Consider the following 14,482-nt stretch of genomic DNA (forward strand, 5'->3'; position numbering starts at 1 on the left):
AATTGCCTAATTATTTGAAAATTTCCTAATATTATGCCACTACTCATCCAGATTAACGTGTTATGCTTTCACTTATGCTTCCAGTAGATGAGACATGAAAAAGATAATTAATTATGGATTGAAGTGAAGATACTAGAATGGATATGTGTTTATTGACAAGATTTTAGTAATTGAGCTCCTGGAGGCATTATTCAAGAAGAGACCCTTTTGTATGCTTCCCCTTTCTCAGCCATAATTATAATGTGAACCTCTGAGTACAGTGTTAGAAATTCTAAGTTTCCCGGGAAGGGAGCAGTTCCCATTTAAGACCCTCTTTTGTTGTGTCTTTATTAATAGACTCAAACTTTGTGTCCCAGATTTTCTTTTTCTTTTTCCATTTTCTTTTTTAATTGAAAAGAGATTATAAATACTAAAGATATTCATTTACTCTGCAAATGGAGAGGAGAAATAGGAAAATAACGGAATAGACTTTCACTAGTGCCACTGTCTTTGATAATGCTCATGTTTGGGAAAGACTTGATGGTGTGGGCAGAAGTGTGATGGCAACTTAAACCAAATAATAATTTGAAAACAAAAATGGAGGAAAACCTTCATAGAAGAGTAAATTAGTAAGTTATTTGTATGACCTCGATTTCTGTTCTCTATGATAGGAAGGACTTTAGTGTTTACATTTTTATCTTATTGTTTCTAATTTTTCTCATATACTTTGAAGCATTTACTTCTCATGTTCAGGCCTGTTCAGACATAATTTGAAAAAGTTTTCCCCTGCTTAAAATCTATATTTTAACTGTTGTGGTGTTCATTTTCCTTTATGGGCCCAAAGTTTTAAATAGGATTGAAAATTCTAATTGTCACGTTAGTTGGTAACGTTTAGTTTTAATATATGAAAAAGGAAATGTTTTTCTGTTGTAGATAATGTGTATATTTTTAGACAAATGGGATTTTTAAAGTTATGTTCTTTGCAAGCATGAAGCATTTTGTTTATTCAACCTCATGAATGTCTCATTAGTAATATTTAAGTGACATTTTATTGTTGACTACTTGTGGAAGTTTTTACATGGATAATCAGAAGAATTCTTTCAGTTAGAAATCTTCAGTTTCTACTTTTTTCACCAGATGTTTTACCCCCACACACATATATATCACATTAAAGAACATTTTATTAAGAATATATGTGTGTGTGTTTGTGTATTATTGTTGTTATTATTATTCTAGTTTTAAATGTTCTGTCCAGGACCTTGCTGTAAACCAGACCTTGTACTCCGATGCAGTGCTACTTCAGGGCAAAGTCTGGTACTCTTGGACTCTGAGAAAAAGGAGAGAACATCTTCTTTATTTATTTATTTATTTATTTATTTAATTTTTTTGAGACAGTCTCACACTGTGGCCAGGCTGGAGTGCAGGGATGTGATCTCAGCTCGCAGCAACTTCCGCCTCCCGGGTTCAAGTGATTCTCCTGCCTCAGCTTCCCGAATAGCTGGGATTACAGGTGTGTGCCACCACACACAGCTAATTTTTGTATTTTTTAGAGACGGGGTTTCACCATGGTGGCCAGGATGGTCTCGATATGTTGGCCAGGAATGGTCTGGATCTCATGACCTCGTGATCCGCCCACCTTGACCTCCCAAAGTGCTGGGATTAGAGGCGTGAGCCGCCGCGCTCGGCCACATTTTGGTTTTTTTTGTGTTTTTTTTTTTTTGCCACATTTTTACTTAATTTCATTTCTTCCCTAAATTGGAAGACTCAGTACAGTAGTAGCTGGAAGTGAAATTCCTGGGATAATTACTATGTAGATGAGTCTTGAATAGTTCTTGATGTCACTGGTAAAAGCAATTTTGTCTCTGCAAAGAATATGGGGGTAGGGTGACGGAGGTGAGGAGGTGGATCATTAGTCTTCACTCAAGTCTTTGGTAGCAAGTCCAAACCCTTGAAGTCTTCAGAGTTTGTGTTAGGGAGTCTAGGATTGGAGAGAAGCTCTCAGACCAGCAAAGCAGTAGGTCAAGGGAGGAGAGTAGTGCTAAATCAAGCAACAGAGGACAGAGCAGGAAAAGAAACTGTAGAGTTAATACCTGGAACCCTCAAAAAATAAAAAGAAAGGAGATGATAGATGACCAATGTTTTAAGTATACTAAGTACAATAATAAATAGCCTGTTGTCCTAACTGGAAACCATTACCATTGAAATTTTTGAGGAAGACTGTGCTGGGAGTGGAGGCATGTTGGGGGTAGTAGAGATGTTAGGGGCAGAACTAACTCATTTCCAGTGACAGTGGAGGGAAAAATAAAAAATTAATGTTAATGCACTTGAGGCGGTGTGGTGGGATGGTGTGCCTGTTTTTAACTTTAAGGAAATTTTGGAACCTATTCAATTTTGTTTATTAAGAAATGTTTTAAAAATTGAATTAATGGTTGAGGATTACACTGTATATTTGTATATTAATATAGCAATATATAATGAAACTTTATGTTTTTCTGAAACTTCTTATACATTGTGTGATACATTTACTTATTATTGAATCATGCTTGGATATATGTTGTTAAAAAAGTGTTTTTCTCAGTTAATGAAAGCTCTACATTTTCTAGATCTTTCTCAGCTCCACTTCTCTTAGCTTTCAGTTTTTTTATGCTCAGTAAATCAAATAGACATAGGAAATTTTACCAGCTTCTCTGTATGTTCACATTTCGACTGAGAATGAGTCTAAGAAAAATTAAATCAAAGATTGTCTTATAATGCTAACACCAGTATGTAGGAATGGTGTCTAGTTCCTTACTTGGAGAACAATTAATATGTAAGTGATTTTGTGTTGCAGCCGATTATTGTTTATATGATGCTCTCCACTGATTCTTAAATTTATAATTACTGTGACATAATTCTCTTTTTAAAATCATTAAAAATTAATTGCTATTATATCAAAAGAATTATTACATTTTATATTAAGAAGAATATAGATTTTCTAGTTTAAAATCACCATATATTATTTCATATTTTCCTTCCTTGATGCACCACCTTTTATTTATCAAATGTTGTTCTTATTCTTTGGATTCTTTTAAAAATTGAGCTGAAGTACCTCATTGAACCAAACATTGTTTATAATTTTTTATTGCTGTTTCAATTAGGTACTACCATGATTTAATTTCCTTTAAAGTAATATGTCTTTATTTTGAAACCACATTAAAGAACATTTGTGATCTTTATAGAGACTAAATGAAACTTTTTTAGCTACTATGGTTCATTCTAGTAACTTTTGATGATTGATAGGATTTCAACTAATATTTAGTTTGTATAAAGTGAGATATAGTATGGTGTTTTTTTTCCTTTCCCTTGCGAGGCAGTTTCTACCCTCTTCCCACAGTAGTGTGTGCTCTGGATTGTATCTTGGTCTAGAATTTAATATTGTTTTCTAATGTCATAATATCATACTATCATTATCTGATAGCATCACTAGTTGAATTACCCAATTATGTCATTGGATTAGATTTTTACTATAGTTTCAGTTTTTGAATGTGTTATTTACATATATATGTATATATACACATATATAAAAATATATATACATATACAAAATACATATACATGTGTATATATACCTATATAAAATATATACATGTGTATATATACATATATAAAAATATATATACGTATGTATATATACATATATAAATATATATACACATATGTATATATACATATAAAATATATACATATGTATGCATACATATATACACATATAAAAATATGTATACATATATACACATATATAAAAAATATACACACATATATACACACACACATATATATATTTTTCTTGAGGCGGAGTCTTGCTCTGTCGCCCAGGTTGGAGTGCAGTGGTGTGATCTTGGCTCACTGCAAGCTCTGCCTCCTGGGTTCATGCCATTCTCCTGCCTCAGCCTCCCAACAGGCGCCCACCACCACCATGCCCAGCTAATTTTCTTTTCTTCTTCTTTTTTTTTTTTTTTGTATTTTTAGTAGAGATGGAGTTTCACCGTGTTAGCCACGATGGTCTCAGTCTCCTGACCTCATGATCCGCCCACCTTGACCTCCCAAAGTGCTGGGATTACAGGCATGAGCCACTGTGCCTGGACCTTACAAAATATTTTTATGTTTACATCAAATCTAACAGACCTTAAACATAACATAAAATAAAAATATTTTTACAATTTGTCTTTTTTCTTATTACTAATAGTGGTAAAATAGTCTATTAATTACTTTTAACACCTTTGAATTTTATGTCAGTATAGTATAGATTATAGAAATATCTTGACTTTTTCTAGTTCTACAATCTGTCCTGTTTTGAAAGTTGTTTTTATCAACATTGAGTTTTGTTTTGGTTTGGTTTTGTGTTACTGGAAAATAAATATGCTTGATCAGATTGCTTTGACTTCTTTTTTTTTTTTTTTTTTTTTTTTTTTTGAGACAGAGTCTCGCTCTGTCACCCAGGCTGGAGTGCAGTGGCGCGATCTCGGCTCACTGCAACCTTCACCTCCCAGGTTCAAGCGATTCTCCTGCCTCAGCCTCCTGATTGGCTGGGACTACGGGCACGTACCACCACACCCGGCTACTTTTTTGTATTTTTAGTAGAGATGGGGTTTCACCGTGTAAGGCAGGATGGTCTCGATCTCCTGACCTTGTGATCCGCCCACCTTGGCCTCCCAAAGTGCTGGGATTACAGACGTGAGCCACCACGCCCGGCCGCTTTGACTTCTGTAAGTCAAAGAAAATACTAAAATATCGTTCATTTTTCTCAACCTGATTTTTGGAACATAACTATTGTCACTTACATTATGAAAAATAATTTCTGCTGTCAAAAATTTTACCGAATTTTTTTTTCCATTTTCAATAACATAACTTTTTCAGTTAACCAGTTGATGGTTAACAACTTTTTCTTAAAGGATAGAGTTACTAAATTTTGAAGCAATTTTTGTAAGTAACTTTTATAAAGTAAACGTTTTATACTATATCTTCTGAGGTTGATTGTACTATGAAAACTTCACTGTGTGAGATCATATTCATTCACTCCCCAGAAGAGGTGCAATTGTAGCCAACAAATCTCACAGCTGTTATAAATTCACCAGTAAGGCATGCTTTAGAAGATACTATCTCGGTTTACCTGTGACCTCTCCTATGCCTTTTTTTTTTTTATCTCCCAAGGAAAATCTCCTGTAATTTTACACTGTTACCTATAGTTTTATCTACTTGTAAGCTGTGGGCTCAGTTATTTAAAACTGAAGAATTTTACAGTTTTGCCTCTTTCTTTTTTGGTTAAAGTAGTACAAAATGTCAAAAATTAGAAGGAAGGTCACAGTGGAAAATACCAAGACCATATCTGATAGCACATCCCGAAGACCCAGTGTATTTGAGAGGCTTGGACCCAGCACTGGCAGTACAGCAGAGGTGAGTTGTCACTAGCATAGTCACAGGGGGGGTTCTCTTAGAATTCTATTATTGAAATGCTCATTTGTATCATAAAGGTGAACAGGTTGTTTTATTGTAGGAATGTTGGTTCAGTAAATTTTTTAAAGTGTGTTTTATAAAAAAGAGTGAAAAAGGTGATAAGGTTATGGGTTTTTCATATATTTGTCCTGAAGTTTTTATTATTTGGGGAGTAATATATCACAGTTAGCTGGAATTTTGGTAACATTTGTTTTAATTTTGTCCTGCTAGCACTTTTTTTCTAGAAATCAATATGAAATTTACATAGTAATATCTGTCTCTTAGACACAGTGCCGTAACTGGCTGAAGACTGGCAACTGCCTCTATGGAAACACATGTAGATTCGTACATGGCCCTTCACCTCGTGGTAAAGGTTATAGCAGCAATTATAGAAGGTAAACTGAGAACTTTGAATTGTTCATGTACTATTAGAAGATGACTTTTGTAATTTCTCTAGTGTAAAAATCTGAAATACAACCATATATTTGGTCAGATTTTCTATATTGGTGTTAGTCTTACCAGTGATCGAAGACTGACAAGATCTTTTTGTTACTATTTTCAAGATTAATAAAATGTTTGCTTTAAAATTAACTTATTTGTTCATTATTTATTTGTTTTGACAATAGGTCTTTTTGTAATATGTGTATGGCTTACTTTTTTCCCCCAATTATGTATTAAATTGCTGCTTAAGACAGCAGAATTCCATGGTATCTGAATTTCTTTTTAGTGAGGCTATTTTTAACTCTTAAAATAGTAAAATTCAAATAGGGTATAATTTTAGCTGTTTAAGATGTCCTGAATTCAAATTTTGCACAAATTCCGTGGGTTAAAATGCATTTGCCAAATCCCTTATCACAGTATGTTAATGAAAATATGTATTTATATGTGGATAAGTGTACTCCATATTTCAAACATTGTTTTGCCTTTAATAAAGGCTTGGCTAGATTAAACTTGCTTAATAAAGACTTTTTATTTTTCTTTTGGCTCCCTCATGATGATGATTTTAGGGTGTTTAAAGATGTAATATACATAGAGTTTGTCACAGAAACAGTTTTAACTTGATTGGTAAACAAATAATTTACCTAGTTCCAAAATTGGTTATGCTGATTGTTTTGGCTATAGCATAGCAACACTATAAAAACTGAACATTAGCAATTGGAAATTTTTTTTTTTTTTTTTTAGTTGGGTGATTTTTTTTGGGTAGTGTATGGGTAGATTTTGTTTAGGAGAATTTAAAATTCAAACCCTCAACATTAGCCAACTTCCTTTTCACGTAAACATTGTACATTTTAGTTTATTTGTGATTCTGAATACTGTTTTATTTGTATTTAGATTGTCATTTGTCACTTCTGTTAATGTGGGAAAATTAGTGTTTGTAGTATATGTGTGATTAATTGTATATATACATGTAGATACATACCTGGTGAAACTATTTCAATAATTTTATTGTTTTGCTTTCAATAATACTGTACTTTTAATACATTTTAAAATGTATCTTTGAATTTTATTAGCTGACTCAGAATTTTTATTTAAGCAATCATTTTGAGAAAAATGGTCAGAGAAATTTGTCTAAAATGGGAAAAAGTAATGTCATTACTAGACTTAGAATAAAGGATATTTATTATAATTTTGCTATTTTGTGTGTGTTTTTCCATCTGATAATTTCTTTAGTATTTGTGCTTTTTTTTGTCGGGAGGAAAAACATAGTTCATAATGTGAGTCAAAGATGAGAAGAAAAGCAGTGTATTTTACAAAATGCTTATTTATATGTTTATATTACAAGACTTTTAAGTAATTCATTGAGAATTCGCTGTGTGTAGAACATTCACTCTGATGGGTGCTGTTTAGGATAGAAACAAGTTCATACTAAACTGTTTCATTATATAAAGGAAACCGGGGCACATAGGATTTACATGTACATCATAATTATAATTTAGAGCACTTAAGTACTGGTTCTTAATAAGAGATTCCAGTTTCAAGTTTAGCTTTAACTATTAAAACATTTAATATAAATCTATTAAATATGCATGTAAACATCAATGAGATCCTTTAAAGTGAATTAACTCAAATTATTTCTATACTAACCTTATGATTTGTATTCATATAATCAAGGAATTGATTTGATTGCTCAATGACTGCTTGAAATAGATGTGAATATTTATGTGATTTGTTTATATCTTTTTTATATATAGTACTTTTTGGTAGTCAAAGAGGAACAGAGCATTCCTTAACTTCTTTTGCCCTCTTTTAAAGGTGTTCTAGAAATAGTCTTTCAAGGCAGTGTGTTTTCCATCTCTCCTTTGTTTTTTCCCCACTGATAGTAAAAATAATTGCATAGCCATATACTGTCAGATTTATAGTATAAATAATAAAGCCTCACCACTGTTGAGTTTAGATATGTATTTTTCCTTTAGTTAAAAAATTTACAGCAGAATATGAAAATCACTGTTGTAAAATTGCTTTGAATCCTTTATTCTGAAATAATTTAAAATTTAAGAAAAATTATAAAGCTCCTATATTTGCTTTGATTCTTAAAGTACATAAATTATTTTCTCAGTTGTTGATGTTACATCCAACCACATGCATGTATATACAAGTAACTTATTTCTTGTAATACTTATTATGTCTTTCATGTATAGATGATAATGCTGCTACCTGTAGATTAATTTTGCAACTTTGTAGTTTAAAACATTGTGTTACTACTATATTTTGCTCCTACATGTAACTAATATATTTATGTGATTAACAGGTAAACAAGTCAAGCTATTAGTTCCTTTTTATCAGTTCACATATAATTTCTTATTCACATCACCAGTACCTGCCACTTCATGGAATTTAACATATAAATTTTAATGTTATTGGGAGAAAAACTATAAGTGTTGCTCATGTTTTGCATATTAATATTTAAGGTGAAATTATTTTTCAGAAATTTAGGAGTCAAGTTCAGTTAGAAAAAGTGTATTGAGATTTGTGAGGTTATTTCTGTAAATACATTCTTATAAAATGTTATTAATATATAAATATAGATTTCTGTTGTTTTGTTTTGTTTTTTGTTTTGTTTCTCTGTTTTGGTTCAAAGGTCACCAGAAAGACCTACAGGGGATCTTAGAGAAAGAATGAAGAACAAGCGCCAAGACGTGGACGCTGAGCCCCAGAAACGAAATACAGAGGAGTCATCCTCACCTGTTAGGGTAGGATTGAATTTCCCAAAACCAAGTTAAACTTCAGTAGTAATTTGTTAATTTAAGTTTCATTTTAAATATTATTTGTGTGCTAAATATATGGTAAATGTGTAATATGGCATTATAATGTTCTATATGGATAATGTAATTTAGAGGGGAAGAGTCCCCTGGGAAAACTGTGATTGGTTCAGTTCTTTATGGTAGTTAAGATAAAAGGGATTATTTGGCAGAACTCAAGCTGAACTTAGTAGGAATTTTATACCTTGATGAGGATCGTGAGTATCTTTAAGTTTCCGGAATTCAGCCAGCCATCACATCTGCTCCAAGAAAGGTTGAAGTGGCTTGCAGTAGAATGCTTACACAAATTAAAACAATGAAAGCAAAACACGTGGGGTTAACAAACTGAACTAGAAAGTTGAGATAAAAGAAAGCAAATATGACCACAAATTTTAGCTGTGAATTTGTTGGCAGTGAAGCCAAGATAAATAAAATTTATAATGTAGTTCATTGAGTAAAAGAAAACAATTGTTTGTCAGGAATGGAAATCTTTCCCAGAGCTAATTGTTTTCTAGAAATTTATCATACCATATTTCACATACCATACAGTTCACTCACTAAAAGTGTACTCCTCAGTGGTTTTTAGTGTATTATTAGAGTTGTGAAACCATCACCATAGTCAATTTTAGAATATTTTCATTGCTCCATAAAGAAATGCCAAACTTTTCAGCAGACGCCCTCCTAGCCACCAGCCCTAGGCAACTGCTAAATCCTCTTTCTCTTTCTAGAGATTTGCCTATATATTTCATATAAATGGAATAATAAAATGTGATCTTTTGTGACTAGCTTTTTTCACTTAGCATAGTTTTTCAAGGTTCATGAAACAGTATGGGATGCATCAGTATTTTGTTCCTGATTTTTGTCAGATAATATTACATTGTATTAATAATATCACATTTTGTTTATCCACTTGTCAGTGATGGATATTTGGGCTTTTTCTACTTTTTGACTCTTGTGTGTAATGCTGCTGTGAACATTTATGTACAAGTTTTTGTATGGAAATGTTTTTATTTCTATTGGGTTTATATTGAAGAGTGAAATTGCCGAGTTCTACAGTAACTCTGTGTTTAACCTTTTAAGGAACTGCCAGACTAAGTGGCTGTATCATTTCACATTTTTGACAGCATATGAAAGTTCTAGTTTCTGCACATCATCATCAACACTTTTGTTATCTAACTTTTTGATTATAGCCATCTTGGTGGGTGTGAAATGATAATCTAATTGTGGTTTTTATTTGCATTTTGGATTCTAATTATGTTGAGCATCTTTTTGTGTACTTATTGGCTGTTTGTATATTTTGTTTGGAGATCCTTTTCCCATTTTAAAAATTGGGTTGTCTTTTTATTATAGAGTTATAAGTGCTCTCTTTATTTTGGATACAAGTCCCTTATCGTATATATAACTTGCAGATCTTTTCTCCCATTCTGTATGTTGGCATCACATTCTTGATGGTGTCCTTTAAAACATATACATCTTTAATTTGATGAAATCTGACTTACCTGTTTTTGTTTTTATTGTTATTGTTGCTTGTTTGTGCTTTTGATGTCATCTAAGAAACTATTTTTTAGTCCAGGGTCACAAAGATTTACATCTATGTTTTCTTTGAAGCATATTATGGTTTTAGCTCTTATATTTAAGTCTTTGAAACATTTTGAGCTAATTTTTATTTATGACGTGGTAAAGGTTCAGCCTTATTCTTTTGCATGTGGATATCCAATTGTCTTCTATTATAGTCTTTTTATGAAAGTTACTGAACTGTATAAGCAACAACTTCTTTGATAAGGTATGTAGAAGCTTTCTACGGCTGTTTTTGACCCATGATAAAAAAGCCCTGACAGTATTATAATTTGTGAAACTTATTTCTTATAATATAGTTTTAAGTATTTAGTTTTCTAATGTCTAATGTGATACAGTGATATAATCTTAAAAATCTTAAGTAGTTCTCAGCTGGAGGTTTTTATCAAAATTCCTTTTTTAGGGAAGATCTTTTTCAAAATACATATGCCAGTATTCCACTCCTAATCTACTGAATCAGAATTTCTGGGTTGGGGACTAAGCATGTGTATTACATTTTGAAATAACCTATTGATTCAGAGTAAGAGATGCCTCAGTGGTCTGCTGGTAAATGTACAGCTACTGTGAAAAAAAGAAAGCCATGGTTTCTCGGGTTTGCCAGTTCTTTTATGTAAATACTCCCACCATGGTGAGTTTCAAGTTTTCAAAGACATCACTGACAGATGCATAGTTGGGAAGAGATGCTAAGTGACATTATATACAGTGTTCCCATTATGTATATTACAAACACACAAAATGTAAATAACCTCAGGAGTGAATTTACCATGAGTTCTGAGTAATTATTACCTTTGTTTTTAATACAGTTTATTTGTTTAATCATGGCTGTGTTTAACAGTGACTTCCAGAATTCCTAAAAATTTAAATCAGCTCTTATGAGTCAGTACAGACTGACTCTAGCATACTGCTAGATGAATTGTTATTAGTATAAGGAGCAAACATCTGGAATCCATATTTAGAGCATATTACTTTAGGAATTGTTAAACTCTTCTTGTCTCCGTGTCTGTAAAATGGAAATGCTGGCTGTCAGTGTTGCTGTGAAGAAAATACATGTAAATGATTTACTATTCCATGATGACGTGTGCATAATAAATGGTATATACTGGTATTGAAATGGCGCTTAGCATTTTCTAATATAAATTGTCTTTAGGCTCGTATAGAAGATGAACGTCAGCCTTGGAGATGTAGGTTGTTGACAGATAACTGAATGTAAGTGTGGTGTTTATCATAAAGGTTTTTATGTTCATCAAATAAAGTTAGTACAGTCAAGTTGGCATTTTGTTAAGAAATTTAAAGCCTGAATCTTGCTTTCCCTAGATGAGAAAGCCCTCAAAGGCACTGAGCATCGTGTATACTGAAGTGATAGAGTTATAAGTTTCAACAGTGATCAGGTTTTAGGTAATACACTATCTAAACTTAAACAGAACTGTTAATAAACTAGGACACCAGGGTATTAATTATTATTTATTATTATTCTTTGAGACAGAGTCTTACCCTGTCTCCCAAACTGGAGTGCAATGGCGTGATCTCTGCTCACTGCAACCTCTGCCTCCTGGGTTCAAGTGATTCTCCTGCCTCACCCTCCCAAGTAGCTGAGATTACAGGTGTGCACCACCATGCCTAGCTAATTTTTTGTATCTTTAGTAGAGACAGGGTTTCACCATGTTGGCTAGTCTGCACTCGAACTCCTGACCTTGTGATCCACCCGCCTTGGCCTCCCAAAGTGCTGGGATTACAGGCATGAGCCACCGTGCCCAGCTAGTATTATTTTTAGTGTTATATATGACAGGTAACAGATACTGATCATTTTTATTGTGCATTCCTGCTGCAACACGTGACTGTTGATCTTCATGTAATGAATTTCTGTAGGAAGATCAGGCCTATGTTAGGTAAGGGCAACTGTGGAATAGATTACATAGGCATAGCTAAGATAGAATGGGTGTGATTTTCAGCAAATTAGCTGTAATTCCTCTTCTTCTCTGTCACTGATGTCAACTCCAATGTGTCTGAATTATGAGGTTGATAACTGCTGATCTTGTAGTGAGACAGATTCATAAATGGATAACTTGTAATTCTGTAGCATGTGATAGTATGTCAGAAAGATATGAGCAAATGCACAATGGAGAGAGTAAATACCTGGAGAACCAGGGAATGCTTCAGGCAAAATGACACTTGGACTGGTGTTGAAGGAATAGATGGGGTGTCAGAGGGGAGGGAAGAAGAGAAAACCAACACAAGAAATGTAAGGAGTTTTAAAGGACTAATGTGTTTGAGAAACTTGTGAAGCTGTGTGCCTAGGTTATAAAAATGATAACATGTGGATGTGAGATGAAGGCTGAAGTAGATTAGGACCAGATTATCAGTGGTCTTGTGTGCCAAACTCACAGTTTAGCAATAGAGAAAAGAGACTTACATGCTGAGATCTGTTTTGCTCACCAGTTTACCTCCAGACCCTGGAACTAGTAAGTTCACTTATTGAATTAATGGAAAGTGGTTCTGATATGCAGCCGTGATTGAGAACCCCCGCTGATCTAAGGTCTGTGCTGTGTCAAATGTGGGTAGTTTGAATTGAAGTGTGGTATAAATATAAAATACATAGTGAATTTCAGAGACTTAGTATGAAAAAAAAGTAAAATATCTCAAATTTTAAAATGTTGATTTTATGTTGAGAGGACAATAATTTTGGATATGCTGGGTTAAATAATGTTATCAATATTTTAATTTTACCTTTATCTTTTTTCTTTTTAATGTTACAACAAGGAATTGTAAAATTACTTAAGTGCTTGCATCATGTTTCTATTGGAAAGGGCTGGTCTAGGTGATATGAATCAGACTTAATACAGTGGAACTGAAAAGTGAGAGGCTTATTTGAGGTAATCAGTAGCAAATAGTTGCATTTAATCAGTAGAGATTTTCAGATTAAAATGGAATTGTATTTTCATTTTGTATGACAGAGACTTGTTATTTTATGGAATTTGAGCACAAAAGATAAATTAGCTTTGAAAGCAAAATTAGACCCCTAAATATAGTCAGGAAGAATATTCAAGCATTTATTGATGACGGAGACATAAAGGTGTTGTAGAGCGTCCTTATCTCTTAATAGAAGCTTTGTGACTGCATTCAAGAAAGAATTAGATAATTCGCCATCGTGGGAAGATACCTAGTTTAGGAGTTAGAGATGCCCTTGAGTATTGCTTACGTAAGTCTTACGTCAGAGCAAGTGGGCAAGAGCAGTGGTCTGTTTATTTTTCTTTATTGATCTCTGTTTTTATTTTCATTTTTTTAATGTGGTAAAATACACATAAAATTTACTATTTTAACAATTTTTTGATGCACAGTTTATTGACATTAAGTGCATTTACACTGTTATGCTAACGATACCACCATTCATTTCCAGAACTTTTTCAGGATCTTTGTTTTTAAAGTGTTAAGTTTTTTGTTGTTATTTATTCGTCCTCATATACAATATTAAAACAATTGGGATAGCTGGGTGCAGTGGCTCACACCTGTAATCCTAGCACTTTGGGAGGCTGAGGCGGGCAGATCACTTGAGGCCAGGAGTTTGAGACCAGACCGGCCAACATGGCAAAACCCTGTCTCTACTGAAAATGCAAAAATTAGCCAGGTGTGGTGGCGCATGCCTATAATCCCAGCTACTCAGGAGGCTGAGGCAGGAGAATTACTTGAGCCTGGAAGGCGGAGGTTGCAGTGAGCTGAGAATCACACTAGCCTGGATGACAGAGTAAGACTCTGTTTCAAAAAAACAAAACAAAACAAAAATGATAATTGGAATAATATTTTAACTGATGTTAATTTTCTAAATGTTAATTATTTCAACTGGTTAAATACTTTTTCTTAACCTGCTATTTTAATAACTTTCTGGTTCCTGAAAAAGCCATTTTTAGAGGTTTTTTTTTTTTCTTTTCCACCTCGCGGTTTTTCTTTCGAGACTTCACAATGTTGTTCTCTTTCCCTTGTCCACTATTTTTTCAAAGGACCATTTCTGTCATTTGTTTACGTTTCCTACCCCACCCCAACCTAATTGCTTACCTTCAAACAGAAGATTTAGACTTGATACTTATCCTGAATTTATTTAAGATGACTACACTCAAATTACTTTTTTAGATCTCAGTCTATAGGTGGATCTCAAGTCGATTATCCAACTTTAAACCTATTCCAGGTGTCTTATACTGAATTGAAAATGTAATTTTCTAGTATGA

At 33.2% G+C, this 14,482-nt stretch overlaps 1 protein-coding gene across 12 annotated transcripts in view; it reads left to right on the forward strand.

The window, feature by feature from the left end:
* The window catches only part of LOC105490668 (zinc finger CCCH-type containing 13), a 98,016-nt gene that overhangs the window by 2,256 nt on the left and 81,278 nt on the right, over nt 1–14,482 (forward strand). For 9 of the 12 annotated variants that reach the window (XM_011756515.3, XM_024795708.2, XM_011756514.3 and 6 more), the window contains 3 exons: nt 5,287–5,412; nt 5,737–5,846; nt 8,531–8,642. In XM_011756515.3, the coding sequence (XP_011754817.1) occupies nt 5,296–5,412; nt 5,737–5,846; nt 8,531–8,642 (339 nt within the window). In that variant the 5' untranslated portion in view covers nt 5,287–5,295. The remainder of the gene's footprint in view (nt 1–5,286; nt 5,413–5,736; nt 5,847–8,530; nt 8,643–14,482) is intronic. The other 3 variants (XM_011756518.3, XM_011756517.3, XM_011756519.2) reach the window with 1 other exon arrangement.

Source organism: Macaca nemestrina, chromosome 16 (genome assembly GCF_043159975.1).
Source record: "Macaca nemestrina isolate mMacNem1 chromosome 16, mMacNem.hap1, whole genome shotgun sequence".
Lineage (NCBI taxonomy): Eukaryota > Metazoa > Chordata > Mammalia > Primates > Cercopithecidae > Macaca > Macaca nemestrina.